The sequence below is a fragment of the Homalodisca vitripennis genome, chromosome 4 (genome assembly GCF_021130785.1).
Source record: "Homalodisca vitripennis isolate AUS2020 chromosome 4, UT_GWSS_2.1, whole genome shotgun sequence".
Lineage (NCBI taxonomy): Eukaryota > Metazoa > Arthropoda > Insecta > Hemiptera > Cicadellidae > Homalodisca > Homalodisca vitripennis.
This window is the reverse complement of record NC_060210.1, coordinates 166,227,240-166,252,503: the sequence shown is the minus strand read 5'-3', so window position 1 is coordinate 166,252,503 and position 25,264 is coordinate 166,227,240. Positions and strand designations below refer to the sequence as shown.

General features: G+C 41.0%; 1 protein-coding gene across 1 annotated transcript in view; it reads left to right on the top strand.

Annotated features, from left to right (window-relative positions):
• Positions 1 to 25,264, top strand: part of LOC124360541 — a 342,600-nt gene that overhangs the window by 59,298 nt on the left and 258,038 nt on the right. The window contains exon 2 of the mRNA XM_046814254.1: positions 14,633 to 14,706. Coding sequence (XP_046670210.1) covers positions 14,633 to 14,706 — 74 coding nt within the window. The remainder of the gene's footprint in view (positions 1 to 14,632; positions 14,707 to 25,264) is intronic.

Here is a 25,264-nt window from a genome sequence, read left to right as displayed (position 1 = left end):
CAGTGCTAGTCTACCACCCGTAATCTTGTTAATGAAATCAGCAAGCGAGCGAACGGTTTCTGCTACACATCGCGATATATGGGATAATTTGTTGAAAAGAAGTCAAAACAAAGGGGTACCCCGGCTCGAACTCGTGGTGTCACCAACGAGACATGCTAAATAGTATCGGAAAGAAACTCCACCACAGAACATGTTATCCCAGAATTCAGACCGTTTCTTCCCTCCGATCAATTCGGTCAAATCGTACCGTTTTGAGAAACGCTCATGGTAGTGTAAACTTTGCGCAGACCTGTATAAGGATGCTCCAGTGACGGGTGTAACAATACGCGCATGCAGCTCGCTGGGTATTCTCATTACAGAGAGACGCAAACCAAGCAATCAGGAACCCTGGTTTTCAAAATCTCAACAATCGTGGCTCTAGCTTCAAAGTGCTACATTGAACATTAGCTACAAACGTAGGGTTACGGCAGGCGCCCTCCGTCCCATACTGGTTTTAACCCGCGAGGGTCAAAGGAATGAAAGATTTTGCTGCAGGTGTAAACAACAATCTTTGTCCAAAGTCATGTTTTACGACAGAATTTCTCTAATTTGGCTTACCCGACCGTTCCAATGTACTGTCGATTAAGTGTCGGAATAACACCGTGCGTGACGGGACTTACTCAAATTACAAATACCAAACAGTTTTGAGGCTTGGAGGAGTTTTACAGGAGCTAATCCAAGTGAAATTCTGGTTACTCAACTCTTACATGATTCACATAGAACATACACAGTAGGTGAACCAGAAACCCTATAGAGCATCTGAAACAATATATGGAAAGCACTGTGGAGAGTGGACAAGTATACTGTAGCTGAGATACCCCAGTGGAGAGACGGATTGGGAAAAGGACCCTTTGTGTTCAGGGACCGACTGATAGACCTGTTAACAGATACCGAGAACAGTTTTAACCCTAAGAGGGCTAGGTACCGTTGGGTGTCCACTAAAGCAGGTCGTACCTTTCTAAGAAAGCATAAAAAACGAGCCCCTCTCTCTTAAAGAACAGGGTTGAAACTGCCATAAAGAATAAGTTAGTAATTAAAAAGTACTAAAACCGAGTCACACATTGTCCATGTTTAAAACATGGCTTTTCAACAGGACGCGAGAAAGGACCTTTACTCTCATATAACTCGTTTGAGGAAAGTCTATAAAGCAAAAGTATAAAACACAGTTCAGAGAAGGGAAGAACTCAGTGGCCACAGACGTATTTCCTAGAAAAACAGTACAAACCTATCCTGTCAGAGTTTACAAAAAAACAACAGATCTGTAAAAACGTGAAACCGAAAAACAGAACCAAAGCAAGAAGAAGAAGAGGAAAAATGAAGATGAGGCAGCCGTAACAGGTTCACCCCGGACGTTATGTCAACCCCCAAAACACCCTGCGTATCCTGCAGGACGATGATGTGCTCTTGAAGCAGGACCGTCGTCACCAACCAGACTCAGTGGATATATACTCAGCACGAAAAAAGGACAACTCACAGCAGCCATCTGCATGGATACAGAACAAACACGTTCTCACATTGCCACTAAAACCATAATGTACATGACAAGTATGATGAAGGGCATATGTTCAGGTAAAACGTATAGTAAGATCGACCATAGACGTAACGGACCAACGCCTACGACAACAATACGCTAATGGGTAGGAGATAAAAAGTTAACATTTGGAGATGACGGTAGCATACTCGTAGGTGAACGGGTCCTACAGACCCCTACACAGGGACGTTTATTTTGAAATTAGCTTTTTAATGCGTTCTGCCTGATGACAAACGTTACAAACGTTAACGATATGAGAGCTTACAAGGATATATTGACAACTGTCCGTCTTGCTCACAAGAGAAGTTACAATTATAAAAATCACGTGAACCGTAACGCTTCAACGAAATACACAAGTCATTATTTCTCAAACTCCACTTCCCAAAGAGCCGGTAGCGGGTATAAGGATGTAGTGAGCACCAGAACCCTATCCTAACTATGATGACCCAAACGAAACTGTGTTAACAGACTCAGACTCCCTCGTGTCCTCAAGCAGAGGACCCGGTAACACGGTACATAGGAAACGAAATAATAAACATTATCGAAGAACTCAAAGAATCAAAGACCTATATCAAGGTGAGTGGTAACGCGAGATCATCAGAACAAATTGATGAGATGACCTGTCAATAAGTTTTTGGTCCGAGGCCACAATTCTGTGAAGAAGCAAGACAATTCAGAGAGTTTAACGAATACTGTAAAACCAAAAGATAAAGAAAAGATGTACAAGAAGACTGTACTCGCAAATTGCAATCCTTCAGAATTCAAGCGCTTATTCAGCAGAATCAAATAAAACAGCTTAACAAAATTACAAAATGAAGAAGTTATAAAGAACGTCTAGCAAGTTCAACCTATTGTCACTGGATCAATAAGATACACACATTACTACCGTACCTCCAGCACGCTTCCACGGCGTCTTAGATGTTGATAGAAAACACAATATATTGACTGGGATAAAGCAGATATTTATAACAGAGCAATGTACAGGAGGAGTCTTTCATCACTTGCACCACACATGAGTGTTTGACAAGTTTGGTCATACGGTCCGGTGACAGGAAGTAAAGAGAGAGGTCCGCCTGGACAAGGATTACAGGTCTCACAGTCGACGGCAACTACGATATTCCAAGGGCAAGTCGGTTATGTTAAACGTGGCCGAACGGAGACGCCCCAGCACAGTCTAGACGCTATAAACCTGCAGACCCTTGAAAAATAATGTGGGATAGCGCAGTCCTCGAAGACTGGCTGGTCCTGACGTTTTTCGCTCTGTATCCAAAGAAAAAATGTGATGGACGCTAAAGGTAACAGAATTAGGCAACACTAGGTTGATGCACCTACCTCTGGACCGATTTGCTCTGAAACTCTTCGTCCGTCTTGCTAGGGAGGTACCCCCTATAAGGACACGAACAGCAAATGATTACAGACAGGTATTTGACAACTACAGGTTCGCGCATGATAAGGTGATTCCCCACTGGGGATACAGATGCAGTGTACGCCTTAAAATATCTTAAAACGAACACTCTATAAAAGCAGTAGTGATGGTAAAGTCTAGGGAATGTGATAACAAAAGACTCGGGACAAGATGGCCTGATCCTCTTCTCGCTGGCGACGGATGTAAACCTACAGACTCTTTGAACCAGGAAACTGAAATGAAAAAAAACGCCTGGCGATAGACAAGGGACGACGATCGACGCTTTAAAAAGAGGAGACTAGTGAATGTAATGCCGATGGTCAGAAGGTACCACAAACGATGCCGTTACACTCTCTCAGTGTCCAAAAATCTATTGCCTGCCTACTAAAAAGTATTAGCGGACGGAACAGTTTATCTTTAATAATTAACAGAGTTTCGTAATGCTTGCTGCGAACCTAAAGGAAGGTACCGACGGCTTGCACTGTAAATTATGTGAAGGAGGAAAGAAACACCGGATTTAGCGGATAAGGGATAAAATGGTTATTCTGGACGTTAAAAACGATTAAGTCAAGTAGCTTCCCTCCCGCTGTATGACGGAGATGCTGTTAAATAGAGAGATACCTTAAAAGATGAACACTCCGAGTACTCGACGGTGACACGTGGAATTGTAGGAATAAAAGATTGAAACTTGTGTGGCGAACCCCTGTCGACATGAGTGACGCTGTGTCTGTTAATTATCTGGTGAGAGTGGTGAGTGAAGTCTTTTACGGTATGTACAAAACTACTGGCTCCGACGCTAGACGCTATAACACCTAACCGATAAAGACGAGTGGATTAGGTTCAACATTGTCGACCCATACTTTAAAGACCCAGTGAGCAGGGTGAGATCGAAACCGTGATGGTTTTATTTATATGTGAGCAGCTGACATTTTTACCGCCAGTTTACTTTGGAACCTGGCGAGATGAGGGTTCTTGGTATTTATTCTATGTGTAGCTCCTCTGATAGCTGCTAATGAAACTTTGTTGTAACTTGGAGAGATACGGCTATCTCGAATACTAATACCTCAGAGCTATCCACAGACATTACACAGGCGGTCATTAGGTTTCAGGAGACGTTCGGCTTGAATGTGACCGGATAATGTAAATGAGGAGACGACTAACTTAATGAACCAGCCCAGATGCGGGCATATTCGGACGAATTAATAGCGTCTTTTCACTGCAAACCCAAACTACGGATGGCGGAAAAAAAAACGATATTATCCTGGTTTATGTACGGTAGTAATTATCAGTATGACCAACTATGTCGGATGCGTTCGCCCTATTCTCAAGACATTCCAACCTGACTTCCGGCGGAACCCTATAAACCCCACAATCATTTTAAGTATCGCTCCAGGAAACATCTTTCGTATTATCTACGGAAAAATTGCAGTAGAGTGTTTGATGGTAGGGGGTGGTTTAGTGGGGTCACGCCTTTCTCCCTATATTGGGGATGAACCAGACAGATATTCATATGGACGGTGACGAAGATTGGGATTATACAATGGATCTACCTGCACCTGGAAAAGTTTCATTCTTTTTGGTTCTAGTACACGAAATTGGACACGCTCTAGGTTTGCAACATTCATCACTTTCGTCGTCTATAATGTATCCTTTTTATTTTGTACCACATGGTATTTCAAATCTTTACCAATTTGATTTAGACAGAGATGATCAAATGGCAATACAGTATATTTACGGACCACCTGTTCCTCCATACACGTCCACCACTACTACTACAACATCTACAACAACCTCGAGCACGACTACCACTACTACCAGTACCACCACACCCACGTCAACCTCTACGTCCCCTACAATACCTACAGAGTTGGACATTTGTAACATTGAGACATAGAATCAATGCATTTTTGATTGTAAAAAATAGATTGTACGCATTTTACGGCAAGTATGTATGGGCTCTGAGTCTGAATCACGCGCTTAGAACACGTGAGGAGTTTACCAATCCTCTAATAATCACCGATTGGTTTGCCGTTTTTATTACCGTCAGACTTTTACAAACATTTCGGCTGTGTACCAAAGACCGAACGGAGAGGTGGCTTTGATTGTGGACAAGACATTGTACATTATTGAGTATCCGTCACTCGTACTTTTAAGACAGAAAAGAATTGATACAATCTTACACTCCAGAATAAATAAAGTGAACGCAGCGTTGAACAGTAATACAGGTAGGACCTTTATTTTTACCGATGACCAAATTTGTTGTAGAACTTAACGAATGCACTCTCAGAGGCACTATGTTGGGTATGACCAGTAGCGTGTTGCCAGGAGTCCCTGATGGAATTAGAGGAGGTTTCAGATATATAAATGGCCGTCTGTACTTTATAACAGACAGTCACGTTCTGGAGTACGACGAGTTTACAGGAGTGGTTACAAGATCCGAGGCGGATATCTTTTGACGTACTGCAGATCACATGTGTTAGGGGAGACCCTGCTCAGGCAACTCTATAACGTATTACGGTATATAAGGGAATAAAATGGGAAAGCACAAAGTAAAGCCAAACAGATTGAAACGAACCGTCAAGCGAGGAAGAGGTCTGGTTTCGAGCGCTTTGCAAAACGCCGGATCGGTCGCTGGAAAATCTTTTTGAACCGTGCAATTGACGCTCTAACCTGTCGAACTCCATTTACCTGGTGGGTACCGATACTGTGGTCCAGGTACGAAATTAGGGGTGAGATTGGCAAGGGGTGATAAGGGTATAAATCCCTTGGACGAATATTGTAAAAATCACGATATAGCGTACTCAAAATACAGGGATTCCGAACACCGAAGAGAAGCCGACAAAGAATTAGCCAAAAGAGCCTGGGAAAGAGTCAAATCGGCAGACGCAAGTATTGGGGAAAGAGCCGCAGCCTTAGCTGTAACAGGAGCCATGAAGACCAAAACAGCCCTCGGTGGAGGGAAGAGGCGGAAGAGCAAGCGAGGGAAGCCCAAACGTAAAGGTCAGGGTATGGTACCCCTCAAGCCGTATCCAAAGAGAGGCGGTGGGGTAAGAAAGAAGAGAGAGGTGTTTGCAATAAAAAAAAAACGTCGATACCCAGTAAAACCGTTATCAAATTACGAGCTAGTACACTACGCGAAACTACTTAAATATTCCGAATTTCCGTGGAGTTTATATGAGAGACGCTCTACACCAAACGCCCACGATCGTATGAATCGGCCATAATTAATCTGGATAACTCGGCCGGTGAAGGTACACATTGGGTGTGTTACAGGAAGTTAGGTAACAGGGTATACTACTTTGACAGTTTTGGTAACCTAAGACCACCAATAGAGCTTATATCATACCTAGGACCAGACGTTAACGTACGGTATAATTACGAGAGAAGACAGAGTGAGGGCTCAGTAGTCTGCGGACACTTGTGTTTAAAGTTTCTCAGCAGTAATGTTTTCCACTTAGTGGTCCCTGCTCCACAGGTATCATGCGAGGTATTTCCTCCAATGGACGTGAGCGATGGTGATTACGAAATCGGTCTAGTTGACCTCTCCACATACTATACGATTCCAAATATTGAAACGGGAATAAACGATATGTTTTATTACGGTGACAATAAACAAATCAAGATAGCAGAGGGGTCGTACGAAATTGAAAATATCGAAGAATACATCCAAATCCCATTTAGGCGCGGATGTGACATTTAGTCTGAAAGGAAACCAATAATACGCTAAAATCCGAAATCACTTGTAATAAAATCATACACTTTGACAGAGAACAGACAATCGCTCCCCTACTAGGGTTCAGTAAAAAACCACTTGAGCCAGGCAGGGTACACACATCCGATGTCCCCATAAACATAATGAATGTAAATACTATACGCGTTGAATGCAATATCGCACGAGGATCCCTTTCAAAACGGTGTAGAGGGACACGCTGCTGCATGAGTTCTATCCTGAAGTGGCCCCAGGCTATAAAATAGTTGAGAAACCCGCCAATGTAATCTATTTAACCGGTGAACGTTCGTAGAGTGAACAACATTTCCGTAACACTCAAGGACCAGGACGGCAGATTGATTAATTTCCGTAACGAGATAGTCTCACTACTACGCTTGCATATAAGAAAACAATAATGGGTCTAGTATTTAGAGAGTTGCCGAGCCACACACTGGTCAGTAATCACCGAAAGGTGGCAGCGTTAACATCAAAGAACATAAAGTTTCTAAAGTCTCTAGGCTTTAAGTATGGCGCTTCTATCGATAGAGTCCGGAGCAATGTACGATGAAGTCGTAACGGGGTGGGAATTTCATACCCATAAACCGTACGCCTCGTCTACGTTTAAGAATAACGATGAAATCAGAATACCGATTAGTCAGCAAGACATAATCACAGCACCGTTCGAAAGCTTCATACATGTTAAAGGGACGCTGCAGGCTAAAAAAGCTGACGGCAGTGCTTGCAATGTAAATCTAGTGAACAACTCAATGGCACATTTATTTGATGAGATTCGTTACGAGTTGAACGGTCAAGTAATCGATAAAACACGCAGTGTCGGCATAACTACGACGATCAAAGGACTGGTATCTTTTAAGGAAAATGAAAAAATGAGTCTGGCTAACGGAGGGTGGCTCGGGGCGAATAATTCCGCAGACGCTGTTAAAGAGTTTTTCAATTACGCCGTTCCCGTTAGGACATTGATGGGATTTTTCGAAGATTACAAAAAGGTAGTGGTTAACAGTAAACAAGAGTTGGTTCTTCTGAGAGCCGCCTCTGATAACAATGCTTGTAATTTCAGCTGACGCTGCTACTGTTGATCTTGATATAACTGACTTGTACTGGAGGGTTCCTTACATTACAATATCAGACAGCCACAGGTTAAAGCTGTTGCGTATGGTCGAGAAAGATACACTGATTCACCTTCCGTTTCGATCATGGGAAATTCACGAGTACCCCAGTTTGCCGTTGACAACACGTCATAGTTGGACAATAAAAACGAGTACCCAAATTGAAAAACCTCGTTACGTGATTTTAGGTTTCCAGACTGGAAGGAAGAACAATTTGAAAAAAGACGCTTCCAGCTTTGATCACTGCGATCTACTCAATATCAAACTGTTTCTGAATTCACAGTACTTCCCGTACGATAACATCCATGGTGACCTACGCATTTTCTACGACATGTTTACCAGATTCCAGAGCTCATACTACCAGATACAAGGTGCCCCTACAGTTGATTTCAACACGTTTAAAAGTAACGTACCTCTCTATGTTATTGACTGCTCCAAGCAGAATGATTCAATAAAAACTGGCCCCGTAGACGTGCGTCTGGAGTTTGAGACTAAAAACGCTATTGCTGCAAACACTGCGGCTTACTGCTTAGTACTATATGACTCACACCTGGCATACACTCTGCTCACGGGTAACGTTAAGCGGATGGTGTAGGAGCGGTGGTGGGGTAAACACTTATAAGTAGCTAAATTTTGTACATGTGTCTCATTCTGTGTCATGGAGAAGCTAAACAGTTTTCTAAACGAGCCTGACTCGGTCGAGGCGACCTCGATACCTAACATTAAAGAACGAACTACTCTACAAGGTCGAGGGCATGCGAAGACTCTTTGCTCGCTTTAGACCTACAGTTAGAGTGCCCAGTGACTCTTATAGATACGGCCATTTCAAGGAATGCGCGTGGGCACGACCCGACGCTACGTCAGGTCCTGACACTTGTCAGTGTCACTATATGGATTCATACATTAGGGGATCGATTACGATTTTGGATCAGTTAGCTGAAATGAACGATCCGTTTCTTTCGAGATTACAGGTTCTACTTGAACCCTTCCGTGATACCGCAACACAGGGGCTGTATTGTTAGGGTGGGGGTAATTGTTAGGGTGGGGGTAATTGTTAGGGTGGGGGTAATTGTTAGGGTGGGGTAATTGTATAAATTGAGCGACTCCTACGCCGAAGCCGACGTACATTACCTACCCAGTGTTGAACACTCTCGCAACGATGGCGTTATACATTCTCAGTTATAAGGAAGACGAAGCAGAGGGGAAATTATTGGGATACCTCGAGTGTACTAATTGTACATCCTATACCGACTTTTATGATGTTAAGGACTTTAACAAAATTGAGGTTTGTTTTGAGGTAGACGATGAGCCCGAGGCCTACGACACGGATGATGAGGATAATCCTGTTAAACAGGCTCTAAATAGGTATAGACAGGGTATAAAAGCCGGAGTGTACACTTCCTTGTGGAAGGACGGAGAAAAGAAAACATGTAAATACCTCGACTGTGCTAATTTCACACCTAATAGTGCGTTTTATGATGTGACGGGTTTTGACAGAATTAGGGTTAGATTTTGCAGAGAGGATGATGTGAAGCTGAAAGGGTATAAAAAGGGTATCAAAGCCGGAGTATACGCTTCCTTGTGGAAGGACGGAAAATTGAAAACAATTAAAAACCATCAACTGTGCTAATTTAACATCCCATGGCGACGCCTGGGATGTGAGGGACTGTGACAAAATTTATGTCTCTTTTTCGATAGATCCTTTCACATACGAATGGGAGGAGGAGGTGGAGGGGGAAGAACCACCTGCTAAAAAATCTCATTGGTCAGAATAAGCGCGTCCTCTGATTGGTCGAAATTCTCCTGTCTAAAAGTAAAATTTGAGAATTTACGTCAGACGTTGAGATGGAAGGTCGCAGACTATGGACGTGGAACCCACGCGGATTCCAAAAACGTAAAGAGCGTTATCAATGCGTTTAACCGGGGTTTTTCTTAGATCTGTCTACTTTTTTGGATAGTGATCTTTTCAAAATGCGTAATTGTAGGGTTTGTTAAGAATCGGGGTGACTCTCTCGGGGTTCTCTTTAAGGGTAAAAAGGGATGCGTTTATTGGTCACACGATGTGTTCAATCAAATCACTCCTCATTTCAATTCCATAACCCTGGCTCTGGAGAATAAAACCAAATTTTATATTAAATCGGACACGGAAGGAGGATATCAAGGTCACAAATGTTTTCGGTCGTATGCACGTGTTTCTCTTTGACGGGGAGCATACTTTAACGCTTAACGAGGCCGAATGGACTCAGTTTACAAACAGCCTTCCTCTGATGTACATTGCTCTCAGAGACAATTTTATTATCGAAGAGTCTGTACGGTTTACCATTCACGCACTGCACTAGCATCAGGGTTGGTAGAGGAGGACGTATTTGCAAAAAGCAGATAGTCAGGGACTCCTCTGCTCCACAGCTCATAAATTAGCTCTTGAAGTGGCCTTGTACAAACGTTGGCCCAATGGATGTGGCAGTAGTTGAATTTCACGCATTTCAAGGCAATAAAAGACCCTTTATTCTTAAAGAGCTCGCGAATCGTGGGAAACTCTTTTCAATGTCAAATTATATTTAAACCACCTTTTCCTAGAGAACGGTTGAGCGCCAAAAATCGTACAACAGCTCGCTGGCTTGAAGATAACTACCATAAGATTTCTTGGGAGGAGGGTGATTATCCCTACAGAGCTAATGTACTTCGCACTCTATGCAAACCCTTTGCCGTGATTTACACGCGCGGGTTGGAGAAGGCAGAGTTCTTGAGAAAGTTTCACGGTGATGTCCGTGAACTGGACGATATAGTGTGCGAGGAGGCCGGCAATCCGTGTAGCTGTAAAACAACACACAGGTTTGCTTGCTCGTTGCCACAACATACGTCAACCGAGGATCCCAATGTGAAATGCGCAATGATTGCAGCAAAGTGCCGTTTTCGAGATCCTTAACAAACAGCTGCACAATACCAACGCTTATTAGTATCGGCGAGTGATTAGTAAAGGGGCGGAGGGGTTCGGCATTTAGTTGAGAATCCCGACGTGTTGGCTTGAAAGGACTCGCCGACGGGTCACATTGAAAGGCTTCACCGAGTAAAGTGACTTTTGACTGTAGGTTAGATACGAAAAATTCTAGAGCGGGGGTGAATGAATGATTGGTAAGCTCCTAAGGCTGGCGTAAAACCTGTAAGTCCTGGGGCTCTTTACTGCTCTTACGGCAGGCCTAAACTCCGTAAGACCGGGAGCAGTTGTGTGTGTGTGTGTGTGTGTGACAGATACCTCTATGGCAGGCCTAAACTCCGTAAGTCCAGGGGTATGTACCTCGCTCTAGATGCTGTAAAAAAATAAAAAAAATTTAAAAAATGTAAAATTCTCCGGTAAGTTTTTGAGTCACATTGAAAGGCTTCACCGAGTAAAGTGGCTATTGAAACTTACAGGAGACAAAAATATGTTGAGGAGCGATACATTGTAATGGAGTGAATCGCTATCGTGTACAGCGGTGGTTGGGGCTGTACACAAATACTGGTCACATTGAAAGGCTTCACCGAGTAAAGTGATTAGTAAAGTGAAAGAGTGAGAATAGGCCTACTGGGGAAAACTCACTATAATCAAAAACGCACTGGGACCCCTACGGCCTAGCCATTCTGGCTTACCGTGGTGTGGAAACGTGGGTCACAAATTGCAGTTAATGCGGTGCAAGTGCGAGTCCTCGGTGGGGGGAGAGGCGTCCGCGTATAAAAGCGCGGTGCATCGGCTGCAGCTGCACTTGCTGTGATAGCTTTGCTATGTCTGTGGCAACTAGTTTTACCGTTTTCGCCATGTTGCTGTTGGTGGTGGCTGGCAACGATCTCGAGGTAATTATTGTTTTGATTATTTATTGTTCTATCGAGTTGTCCCTCAACACTGTTTCTAACTTGTAAAGTGTTTTTTTTAGGAACAACCATCCACTTCAAACGGTTTGCGTAGGAGTCAACCGATCCCTGTGCCCGGGGCTATCCGGGATCGATACTTTAACTACGGATAGCGGGTCTATAGTCCATCTGAATATGGTTAGCTCACATTTCAATACTCTAATTTTTACTCCTTAGGTGTGTGGGCAGCTTTTCTAACTTTATTTTTCTCTTTTTCAGAATAATGGTGATGATCGGGCTACACTTCCTGTCCTTCAGCGTGAGGTGACCAGGGTCAGTACACTATTGTTACCGTTGTATTGTACTAATTACGCATTACTGCAGTCCCTATAATCGAACTCTATTTCAGAACGAGTACGAGGCTCAGATCCAGAGGATGTTCAGGTCTGGGCAATGGGTGACCACTCGACGCGGCCGACGACTGCATGTCATAAGCGCCGGTATTGAAGAGGTGATTACCGTTATCCTATTTTCCATTCGTGCAGTATTCGTGTCTGCTAAGTCCCGCAACCGGTGGCGGGACCCGCCATGTATTAATTCACTTGTGCTTTAGGATGAGTCTCAACCATCGACTCTCGGGTGGACCGGTGATGCTAACCCAAACATCACTCTCCCCCTCTGACATCTCTGAGGAGAGTCTAATCGCTGCTGCCGATAGGGCTATAGCCGAGGCGTCGACTTTTCCCGACGAGGCGACTCAAAGGGTGGTGATGGAGGAATCTAATTCCAGCTCAGATGAGGCGATTTCGGTTAGTATATAGGGCATTCATATTATATTGCAGGTTTCGCTCTGTTTACAGAATCAAAAAATGGATATTTTCTTGTTGACAGTTGAGTACTTCTTGGGACTGTTCCGACGCAACCCCTCGACCCGGAGACAGTCCTCTGAGGATCTCTCTCAGTTCTATCGGAGGTTGAATCAGTCTACTCCACCAACAGTCTCGCCCATCAGTAGTGGCTCCTTCCACTCTGGTTTCTCCCCCGACCCCACCTCACAGGAGTCCCTCATATCCATGGAAGTGGCTGCCGGCTCGCCACCCCTCCTCTCACCATCTGCAGTACGTTTCATTCCCTACATTATCCATGCCACTACGTAGTGTTTCATCTGTTTAATTCGTTACCTATGTTACAGGACATAGATCCCCAATGGGAGGCAATGAGGGCGGTGTCAAGGTCCCTGAGTATAGTCGCTCAGGGTGCAGGGCATCAGTGAGGGGGCCGTCTACGACACCGAACGGTGGATGGTGCGGAGACCCGAGGAGGAGGAGTTCCGTGCCGCCGCTCCAGCCGCTTGGGAGGAAACCCGCGAACGGTGGATGGTGCGGAGACACCCGAGGAGGAGTTCCGTGCCGCCGCTCCAGCCGCTTGGGAGGAAATCCGCACAGCATCCTCTCGCGGATTTCCTATACGAGACAGCTACCCGCATGGAGGAGGACTCCCGACGTAGAAACACCGCTGTGCCGTCCAACGGATCAACCCCTGCCACTCAACCCCGCGAAGTGTCCTGCCCCGTTTGCTTTGCGAATCTACCAACAATCGCTCTTCGACTGTGTGGGCATACACTCTGCCGTCCATGCTCCAACAGAGTGGGGGATAGATGCCCCACGTGCCGTGAGCTGATTGTGGGAAGATTCACAATATATCTCCCCAGGTAGATCTCTCTCTACCTCTATCTTAATTATTCAATTGGCTTCACATTCAAAATTTATATTCCAAATTCCAAAGGGACGGGACATTATCCAGTCGTAGGATGTCTAACCAGTTTCTCTGGACCGATTCTTATACTGGATAATGTTTAACCTGGGTACTATTACGTAGTGCGGATGTTCCGAAACCACATCCAGGCCCACATCAACTCACCGCATCACACAATAAGGTACGATTCGTCTTTATTTCTCTTGTTTGGTTTACTTTCCCGCCCTTTTTACATTTGAGGTTATGTTCCCCTGTTCCCGCCAATTTCACAATTGAGGTTATGTTCTACTGTTCCCGCCAACTGGGCGCAGCCATATTGAATACGCGGGAAACCAAGAAAGTGAGGTTAGGTTACCCTGTTCCCGCCAATTTCACAATTGAGGTTATGTTCTACTGTTCCCGCCAACTGGGCGCAGCCATATTGAATACGCGGGAAACCAAGAAAGTGAGGTTAGGTTCCCCTGTTCCCGCCAATTCATCATGGGCGCAGCCATATTGGAATTCCCTCCGTCCCTCGTTTCTTTTCTCCCTCACCGGACCCAACAAATCACCGATTTTACCGAAAAACAAACCGATTTTCACACCCAAAATCACCGATTTTACAGAAAAACACAGGTTTTGACACCCCAAATCACCCCAAAACACTAGGATAAGAGTGTGAGCAGGGAATTTCTCCCGCACATGAGGGAATTTCTCCCACACCACTATTTTTTGATCACGTGATACATGGGCGCCGCCATCTTGGATCACGTGACCCCCTCTCGACCAATCAGAGCGCGGGGCTAGATCCGGGCGAGGTCTACTGGCAGTATATGAGAACTATTTACGCAACCGTGTATTTTTGGTCTGTACTTTGTACACAGTACTTTTAGCGAACTATTTGCGTACACTTTGTTGCACAAACAACATAATCCAATATAAAATGATTAATTTAATATTATTTTTAAATTTGTATTACAATAAGAAGTATTAATACTCTCTGGTGGCAGTTAATGTTGACCATGAGATAGTATTGATGACTGTTACAATTATTTTATTAACACTCATTCTTTGTACTGCCAAAACCTTCCCCTCTTACCCACAGTACAGTGAGTAATCTGCCAGCAGGAGTACGTCACGGTACCTGCGCTCTGTCACGTTTCTCCGTCATGTTTCCTTCTATACTGTGTTTATACTCCTCATGGTTTTTGTAACGTCTAGTCACCACAGCTACAAACTTGACGATATGATGTATGTTCCAGGCTCTGGGGCCGGCGGGTCCAGTGTGGCCGCCCTGGCATTGTAGACGCCGCCACACCTTCCCTACACACTCCAGGTACTTTGTCAACTTTGTACTTACACGTACTTCGTGTACTTTATCATTAGCCTGTAGAAGTGGAGGGTTGTGTACAGGTGTTAAGACTGGACATTACACTTGACCGATTTTAAGTTTTATCCTGCCTCTAGAGAGCTCTAAAAAGTCAATTTATTATTTTACTAAAATTTATTTATCAAGATAAATGGAATAGTTGGGAGTTATAATAGTGTCATCAACAGTGAATTAGAATATCTTAACGAGTTGTTTTTGAGTAAATTTTGTTTACAATAATCAATACTTTTGAATCTACCAAATGAATTAAGAATTCTTATCACTGTCAAATCTAAAATCAAGCGAAAAGGTTTTGTTGGATTTGACAAGGCTTATTTTAGATGTGCAAGAATACCTAATTTACTTTGTCAATTAAACCCAAAAGGAAGATAATCAATTAATTTTAAATGAAGTTAGTTTGCTTCAACTCTTGCACTTTTGTGGTATAAATTTGCAACAAACTCACAGATTTTAATAGCTTTATCAAACTAATATGTACAAACCTCGTGTATTGAGTCTCCAGTTAGGAAGAATGAATGAAATTGTTGGTATTTACTTCACATTTTATATTGCCATTTGGTATTGCCTTTCTCAATGAACACATTGTTGACCATGCCCATCACTGAATAGGTCGTAGCATTGAAAGTGGTTTTGTCGAGAGTAAGAAAACAAAGGGGAAAGTTAAAGAGAAGTAATATTATTGTAATGTTGACGCTATCTGAACTAGATTGAATGATCTTGCGTTCAATCATGTTAATGTATCTCGAAATAGTCAAGCTTAACACAATATTTTGTTAGTTGTGTTCATTGTGTAGTAAAAATGATTTTTTCACTTTTTATGACATCAAGCCTATAACTTATCACTGCACTGTTATAAGTCTTATAGTAATCCATTAGCTCGACTTGCGGTGGATGTTACACTAACTTGAGATGATGGCGAGATAATGCTGAAGAATGACGTGTTAACCGGCGGAAGCGCGTGGAATTGTGGTGTAAATATTGTATGTTGTGTTGTGGGGAGGATGACCATTGTACCTACTCTCTTATTGCCAGGGGATTTCGTGTTGGGTTGCCGCCACCACCCACTTGACTTATACCTTCTTCGGCCCCTTTAGGTTAGTCACTGTGGGGTGTGCAGATCTCTACATCATTGACTAAGAGATGTTGTCAAGGCGAGAGCTCAAGGTTGTCTCTCAATGTCAGGATTCATTACGATCTCTGTTCTGCCTTAGGGGTGCAAGTTGTGGCTGTAATCGCAACGTTACTTATACACCAACTTCCTTTGGTGGGGGGAGAGGGGTGGTGAATGGAATACAAAATTTGCAGTTCAATGATGCATTCAGACATGAAGGATTTCGCGGTATAGAGATTTTTTTTTAAGAAGCAAATTTGCACAACGAGATTAGGAAAGCCCAAATGCGGAGGTCCTTAAAATTTGATGGTTAAAAAGGTGATTAAAATTGATTGATTATAACAACCTTGACTTTTTGTTTGCGAAAAGAACACGATGATAGCAGCTGTGAGAAAAGGATGCCAATTCAAAGATTTTGACACTTTAATATAAATTTTTGCCTATGGCTCGGTTTACACTTTTGATTTTGCAGCATTGACAATGGCAGATCATATCCGGACTTGGATGCTGTATTAGCTGTGCAATTACAACGTAGGCAGGGACAATGGAAGATATCGATCAAGCTGCTGGAAGTGGGATGGAAGAATTTCATGTGGGCTGTTATTGATGAAGCTTCAGCATGGTTTCAGGTTCGGCAAATACTGGCAGGGTACAATCTCTAAGAGACTCCAAGAGTTGAGCGGTGGTTTGCCACTTGTTAGGAGGTGCAGGTGCTAACTATTAGGTTTACGGTTTCAATAGTCAACAAAATTATGCGATTTTAATATCTCTTGAAGTATTGATCATGGCGCTTGCATCACAGCAAATTATGTGTTTGTTGTGAGCAGGAAAAAGTATATTCATAATATTCGTTATGTAATTTTCTGCGAGTAGTTATTTTTCTATAGTATGCCTTCCCAATAGAAGGCTGTTTTATAAAACAATAATTTAAATAAACACAAGATCTCAAGGTGAAATCGATCATAATATTAATGTTGTAGTCCGGCCAAAGGAAATTATTACAATATGTTAACAAATATATGCAACCGGAGTAAGATTAACTGAAATCGACAGAGTACGTATTTCTATGCTGTGTTTAGTAATGTAACTGGTTTCCCGTGTACCTCTTAGGTCATTTCATAATAAGTACCTCCCATAATCAATGTGAAATTACGCATATTTTTTACGCAAATTTTTGGACTATAGACCAAAGGCACATCTAAACTAACGTGCACTTGAAGTAAAACTAATAGAAAGAAGGCTGGTAAGGAACTTGAAAATAAAATCGCATAAGGTGTGGTCGTAAGGAATAGCAAGAAAAGCTAATATACTAACATAAAATATAATTCGTTTGTGTTTTAGTTTCACAACGAAGCCTACTGGAATGAGAATGTGTGTCTGTGTGTTTGTGAATGTGAATGTGGTGTGTACACTACAGTTAACAGCTGTCAGATGTTATCAGTTGTAAGTGGTACTGTGGCAGATAATGGCGCCCCCCGCCCCCACCCCCTGCCACCGCCCACCACTCGCACTCCACTCTCACTCATTCACACATCTACACTCACTTTACATACCGATACCGTATATCAGCTCATACCTGCCTTCGCCGCTCACTGTCCTCTTATCGTTTAGTGTTAACATCGCCTTCTCCTCATCATCAGTGGAGCGTTGTTAATTGTGAGATCTGATACTGTAACGTTGTGCCGTTCATTTAAAATGTGGAGCGCTGCTCCGTGGTGGTGGAAAAGTTAGGATCGCATTTCTAAATTGAGATGCAGCGAGAGCAAGGTGTATCGGTAGGTGAAGAGGGCGAGGGAGGGGTAGTTTACCCTCGAGACGGGACCGGTAAAATGTTTACGAGTAGCCCACAGCCACATGTCCGAGCACTCAGGTCGATATACGGTAACATATATCTGCTCCACACGCTACTTCGTCATAGGTGCTTCTTCAGGAGGTGGACGTATGATTACTTTATCAGGCCACGGCATGCGAGGGGCTTGATGTAGTACCGGAGGGTTGAATGAATTAGTCTTTTGAAAGAATTATTCAATTTTAATGCGTTCACATGAACCTAATTTTGTACATAACACATAAAAAATAAATGTTACATTTTTAGTTTATTCTCTTGTTATTATTACTTCATTTCACGCTGTTTTTACATTTGTTCAACAGTTTCCTACCATTACAGAAGAGGACAATAACACTGTGTAATTGTTTACAACGTTGTTACAGTTTTATTATTCCAAATTTAACTAAGTTTAAGTGCAAGTCTTGTGTAGATGTGACGTCTGTTCTTGCATATGTGTTTATGGTCTAATTTAATTGCTGTGTGATTACTTTCATGTTTGAAAAAATATCGGTTTATTAGTCAATTTATTGTTTTACAATTATTATGTTGTCTACGTTTCCTGTAAGATTTTTAATTGAGTAGTATAATAAAAATTGTTAGCATGCAATCTGCTTACCTATTTTAGATCAGTAATATGATAACGATTTTCTTTTAAAACGAAATCAAGTCTTGACATAATTTTCTTTTCCGGTTCCGTTAGAAGAAAGGTAAATTTCAACTATGGATTTCATTTCAAAATGTCTATCAGAAGACGCATTACTAGTTTTAAAAGGTTAATTTGTAGTAGTACAAGACTAATGGCATGAATATTCTAAAGAGGGGAATGTTAATATACTTTTAATAGTTTCAGACACACGTATCCCATCACCATAAAAACTTAGTATATACTTATAACATTGTTTCTAAAAACGTGGACGTGGTTAAATTGCAACCAGTTACAAATTACGTTTGTAAACATGTTCGCTTACCGTGATTCGGTATTAATGTATAGGGGCAATATATCGAAACATTCTACGAGCGCTATAACGAGATGTAAAAGACATATAACATAAACGTTGTTGTAAATTACATAACCATTTTAAACAACTTTTCCGATTTGCTGTGCAATTCGTTATAACTTATTAGGTATTATATGAACCCGTAGGATTGAACACACCACAGAAAACTTTGGTTCGTCATTAATTACTACAGAAGAAAGGATACTACAGAGTAGTGTGATAACGTGTGTAATAGTTCGTTAATAGGTTCCATCACACGGCGCGGCGTGTCACTATGTATCAGCTCTGTATATGGTGACGTAAGAGTAACGGCTACTGATGATCTGTTATACTTTATTACCTTTCACTACCAGATAACATCTGTACTTCCAGACTACAGAAGAAAGGATACTACAGAGTAGTGTGATAACGTGTGTAATAGTTCGTTAATAGGTTCCATCACACGGCGCGGCGTGTCACTATGTATCAGCTCTGTATATGGTGACGTAAGAGTAACGGCTACTGATGATCTGTTATACTTTATTACCTTTCACTACCAGATAACATCTGTACTTCCAGACTACAGAAGAAAGGATACTACAGAGTAGTGTGATAACGTGTGTAATAGTTCGTTAATAGGTTCCATCACACGGCGCGGCGTGTCACTATGTATCAGCTCTGTATATGGTGACGTAAGAGTAACGGCTACTGATGATCTGTTATACTTTATTACCTTTCACTACCAGATAACATCTGTACTTCCAGACTACAGAAGAAAGGATACTACAGAGTAGTGTGATAACATGTGTAATAGTTCAGTAATAGGTTCCATCACACGGCGCGGCGTGTCACTATGTATCAGCTCTGTATATGGTGACGTAAGAGTAACGGCTACTGATAATCTGTTATACTTTATTACCTTTCACTACCAGATAACATCTGTACTTCCAGACTACAGAAGAAAGGATACTACAGAGTAGTGTGATAACATGTGTAATAGTTCATTAATAGGTTCCATCACACGGCGCGGCGTGTCACTATGTATCAGCTCTGTATATTATGGTGACGTAAGAGTAACGGCTACTGATGATCTGTTATACTTTATTACCTTTCACTACCAGATAACATCTGTACTTCCAGACTACAGAAGAAAGGATACTACAGAGTAGTGTGATAACATGTGTAATAGTTCATTAATAGGTTCCATCACACGGCGCGGCGTGTCACTATGTATCAGCTCTGTATATGGTGACGTAAGAGTAACGGCTACTGATGATCTGTTATACTTTATTACCTTTCACTACCAGATAACATCTGTACTTCCAGACTACAGAAGAAAGGATACTACAGAGTAGTGTGATAACATGTGTAATAGTTCATTAATAGGTTCCATCACACGGCGCGGCGTGTCACTATGTATCAGCTCTGTATATGGTGACGTAAGAGTAACGGCTACTGATAATCTGTTATACTTTATTACCTTTCACTACCAGATAACATCTGTACTTCCAGACTTTCCACAGAAGTCCTTGCGAGTAGGCGCACTTGTCGCTCTGCACACAGCTGTTAGTCCAACAATGAAGGTCATATGTTCGAAATAAGTCCCAGGGAGCTGGTAGTCTGTAATAGGTAAATTAAAATCTAAATATGTGATTTCCCAAAAATCCCTGATTTTCTCTTTATATTGTCCCCATCCATTTGTGCAGGCCTCTATAAAACCAACTATAACTCCTATTAAGTAATGCAGTGAACTCCTTAATTCTTACTTTAATTTCGTTTGTCAAAATTATGCTTGTAAAATAATTACTTCTAGTTCTTCTTGCAAACTCCATATTTTCGTAACAATAGTGGTGCCAAAACAAAAAGATACTGTTACTGGTAGTTTTTCTAATAAAACTATCTGTAAATGCGAATGTTGAGTTCAGTTCCATTTCACCTTCCGCTTAGTTTGTCAGATTTCAGACCCTGCGCTGAGCGGGACGTGGAATGGAATTGAAATCAACAATCGCATTGAATCAACCTTTCCTACCATAGCTACGTCATCTGTAAATACTATTGCAGATGAATAGTAAAAATATCTTTAAATAAAGTCTTAGATCGTGATCTAATTTTTAAAACAATATAATATTTTTACCACAATTAACTGTATAGAAATTAATACATGTTACTGGACTACTGCACCGAAAATAGCCAATTCAATCGAAGCGTACTTACTATATATTGGTATTAATTCCCGGAGATCTGTTTTCGCTATATAAGCTATGTAATTTACTAAAAGGTATATTCTGTTACTTGTGCTTCTCCTCCGCCATTTTAGAACACCAATGCCCTGTAGAAAATCAATTTTACTCCAACAGTATTAAAGCGAACTATGTGAAACGTTTTTAAATATGTTTGGCTAAAGTATACCTTAAACATAGGTATTTATAAATATTACATGAAGACGTCATATTTTTTAGTCAAATGCGGTAGCGCCGCACAAATATGATTAAAACTAGTAGTTTTTTGTAGCGAAAACTATTATGTTTACTATGGAGATTTGAGTTATTACTATCTTATGGTAAGTTTAAGTGATTAGTTATTCTGTACAGGTATTATCCATACTCGTACCACAAGGATATTGATGTAAATCGTTTTAAAGGCAACCCACGGCTTTATTTTAAACGTATTTTCGCTATTAATCTACTAGTATATTAATATTTATAGACAGTTTTAGTCTAATTATTAAAACAATCAAATAAAAATGTTCAATTAAAAATCAATCGAAAATTTCCACTTTATTACTTTCTGAGGAAGGCACAGGGAGGAATCGGAGACATTTGGGAAATAAAACATTTATTAACAGCCTATAAACGTGGAAATTAAGCCCTCCGTGAATGACTTCCAACATGGCCTAATATAACTGTCGCATCGCGAGGTTGACTGGGCTGCAGGTTGTCCACTAACTGTTCAATGCTAGTTTATTACTATTCTTTATTCAAAGTACGTGACCGAGAAAGTAATGTTTTGTAGTAAAATAACCTTTTGTTGGTGGTGTTTAAAATATATCTATATTTATAATGTTTATTTTAAACACTTAGGTCTACAGGATTTACTTCAGTGCTGATTTTTGCCCACATTTAGCATTTATAGGTAATAAAAAGTCTGGTAATAAAAAATCCAGAAAAATCTGTAATTTTTAAATTTAAAATATTAAAATAATCTGACTTAAAAAATATCTCCGGAACGTGTTATACTATTGGTATTATTTTTATTAACAGGCAGTTAAATATTTTTTAAATGTTATAAACTGCAAGTAACCTGTGGTGGGATGTGGTCAAGCAATGTATGCAATTGACTGAACGTCTTTTTGCCTTTCCTGCTTACGTTTATTTCTTTTGCCATCGGCGTGTTCAGGGATTGTGCAAAGATAAGAGAGTTGGTTAAGTGGCTGATAGGAAGACTGCATGTCAAAGCATGATGTGAAATTATTGTATTTATAGTCAGGTGTCTCGATGTCCTTGAACCTGTAATCACAGTATTACTCTGTGCTGTAATATTACTGGTTGACACAAACTTCACGTACTGTCTGTTTTACGGTGTCTTTGACATTGGAGGTTGCCAAGACCTGACAATAATATAAAGATAATATTAACTGTCAAGAAAGAAAACTAATAATCTATATTTGTTCAGAACACCATAAAATCTCTAATGGTAATGAATGATACCTGTACACAATAAAGATGGACTATAACATCAATCATGACTTAATTTCTGACTGGTCCTGCATTACACGCAGTCATTCCATAATTGCTCTCGGTGATATTTATGATGCGGGTGTGAATTACTTCTTTACAACCGCCTCGTAATAAAGCAGTAATTATTGTTCCGAACTAAAACTCTTTATACTTCCTAAAACTAACTTAAGATCAACATTTTATGGCTTCGACGAAGAATAAAAAGCCCAAACACGCCATACTAAAGGTAGATATTAAGTCGGGAGTTCGACATTAGGGCATTTATGTGTGATAAACTCCCAACAATTCATTTCGGGCTGGGAACGGCGCGTTATCACGCGAGGTCTCTCTGCCAAACCGCGCGCGGTCTCCCGTGGATCGAGGCACGGTGAAATATGTACGACGTGTAAAAGTATAGAGATGAAACTGGCGGGCGGGGGCACGTATGCCATAAAGATGGTCGGGCAATAGCGGAGGCGCTGGCCGGCTGAATTATTAAACATACAGACACTTGAACCTATGTCTGGCAACTTTGTACTTAGTGTACTTCGGAATACTCCATAAACTGCGTCTTCGTGTATACTTGTAATTATTGCCAGGGACTTTTCCAGATAACTGGAATCTTTTTAACACATAAGCGCTTCTTGGTTTCCTGTATTTTTATTACACATCACATTTTTAACATTATGTCGAAATATTTATTGTTAAGGCATCCCTCGAGATATGAGCCACAACATATAAATCGTGTGTGAGGTTCTCAGATGCCTAAAAAATGGGACTGAAATTTGTAATGACCGCTATTTTTAAACCTTACGAGCCGTCAAAAACATGTAAGAACGAACATTGTTTTAAATGAAATTAGTAGTATAAAACACGTGTTATTCTAAAACACCTAGTAACTGATATACAACTATTTTATTTAAAAATTTCTAACGGTTGCCATCTTAGAAACCATACTTAAGTGGTTTAGAATTAATTAGCACTTATAAAAAAAGACTTGTATACCAAATTTGAACATATCAAATGAGAGCCATCTTGAAACTTTTTTTGTTGCCTCTAGTTAATAAACATATTCAAACGTGGTGTAAATAAAATATCTGTAACAAATTTAATGTTAATATGTTAGAATTTAGGGTAGTTATCGTATATAATCGCATTTCCGCTAAGTTATTGAATACTTATCAAACGGTTGTGCGGTCGCTATCTTGAAACCTTGCTCTTAGACGAGAGTGTTCTTTAGTCGCAAGGTTTGTATATCTCCTAAAATTGTAACTATAAAAATTGTTATAAATGATCTCAACATTATAACATACTCCTTTTTCCCTTAAGTGCCTAATAATTGAGATATATACTAACTATACACTATCTTTTCCACCAACTTTGAACAGCCTATTTCTTAAGGCCTCAGCATTATAAAATACTTTTCTCTTTTGTTCTGTAATAACCTACAACTGAGATATAACCAATTGTTTTCTAACCTTGAATTGCGTCCATAAAGAATGTACAAGTGTAAAAGTTATTTGAGATTACATAGTATTTGTAACGTGTTGGTTTGGGTCTAGGTTGGGAAATACGAGTTTAAATAATGTTTTTGAACAGAAAATGGCCGACGTCTTGAAACAGAAAGTTGGCAAACAGCAAATACTGTTTTTTTTTAAATACTGTATTTATTCTCGAGTTTAATTTATATTTGTGGAAATGTATACAGAAACATTTTTGTAAATGATCTTAGCATTCTAAATAACTTTTCACTTTTGCTCTGCAATATTTTATAGACTTTGAAGTTTAGTCGGGATATTTTACATAATGCGGCAGTTATCATCTTCTCAAGCCCGATTATATCACACAAGCCCATTTATATATTACATAAACATACATATATATAAAACTAGATTCATATTATATGATACAAATGGTTGGATTAAGGTGATGTGGGTTCTGCGGAGCCCTGACGTAAAAATGCAAATAGAATCTACCGGAAATTCCGTCATAGGGCGATTGCTATAGATAGACTTCTATGAAGCCGCTCCAATGAGCTGAATCAGAATTGGTTAGACTTATATGTGCTAGATACTGGGGAGTGTGAGCACTAAGAGGATTTATAAGAGTGTATAATGTTATGATACGCTGTGTGCGACCACTGCGCCAAACAGATGTCCAAGGCAATAAACTATCGGGTCCGCGCTACTACGGTAGTACGTGTAACTGATGATCACTGTAAAATATGGTCGGGCGCGCACTCTAGTGCTGCAGCTTTAAACTAGGACATGCTAATTAATCGGTGAAAGTGAGAAGAAGAAGATAAACACATATTTGAATGAATTGGACCTTCTTACGGTCCTCTCACTGTACGGAATGCCATGCCGGGTCAACCAGTACACCATAGCTATTTGGTGGGCAACAAAAATGTCCTGAACATTTGCCAATGTTAAGTTATAGAAATCATAAATATCGATCCAGTAAACATTAATACGAAACGTGTGTGTACAAGTTAAAGTAGATAAATCCATGCCAAAGCACGCAAAGTGTTAGGAAGTGTTACAATAATATGCAATTTGTGCGTGAAGTCCACTGACGCTATCAATGGCCACACACACAAATTAAAACGAACAAAACCTTCATAACCCCTTGACTGGGGCACTGCCTGTGGTACTTGAGCTTCGCAGATTGTTATACAGGGTGTATATTATGTCTGGAAACACCCAAATATATCCTTTAATAATTTAAATATAAATTTGAAAACCTCTTACAATCGTGATAGAGATTGGGCATCTACTTTTTGGAACAATGTTTTGTTTATGTCCACACCAACGGGGGACGTCCTGCCGAGGGTATCGTGAATATTCTTAATGGAAGCCTATACCTTGTGATA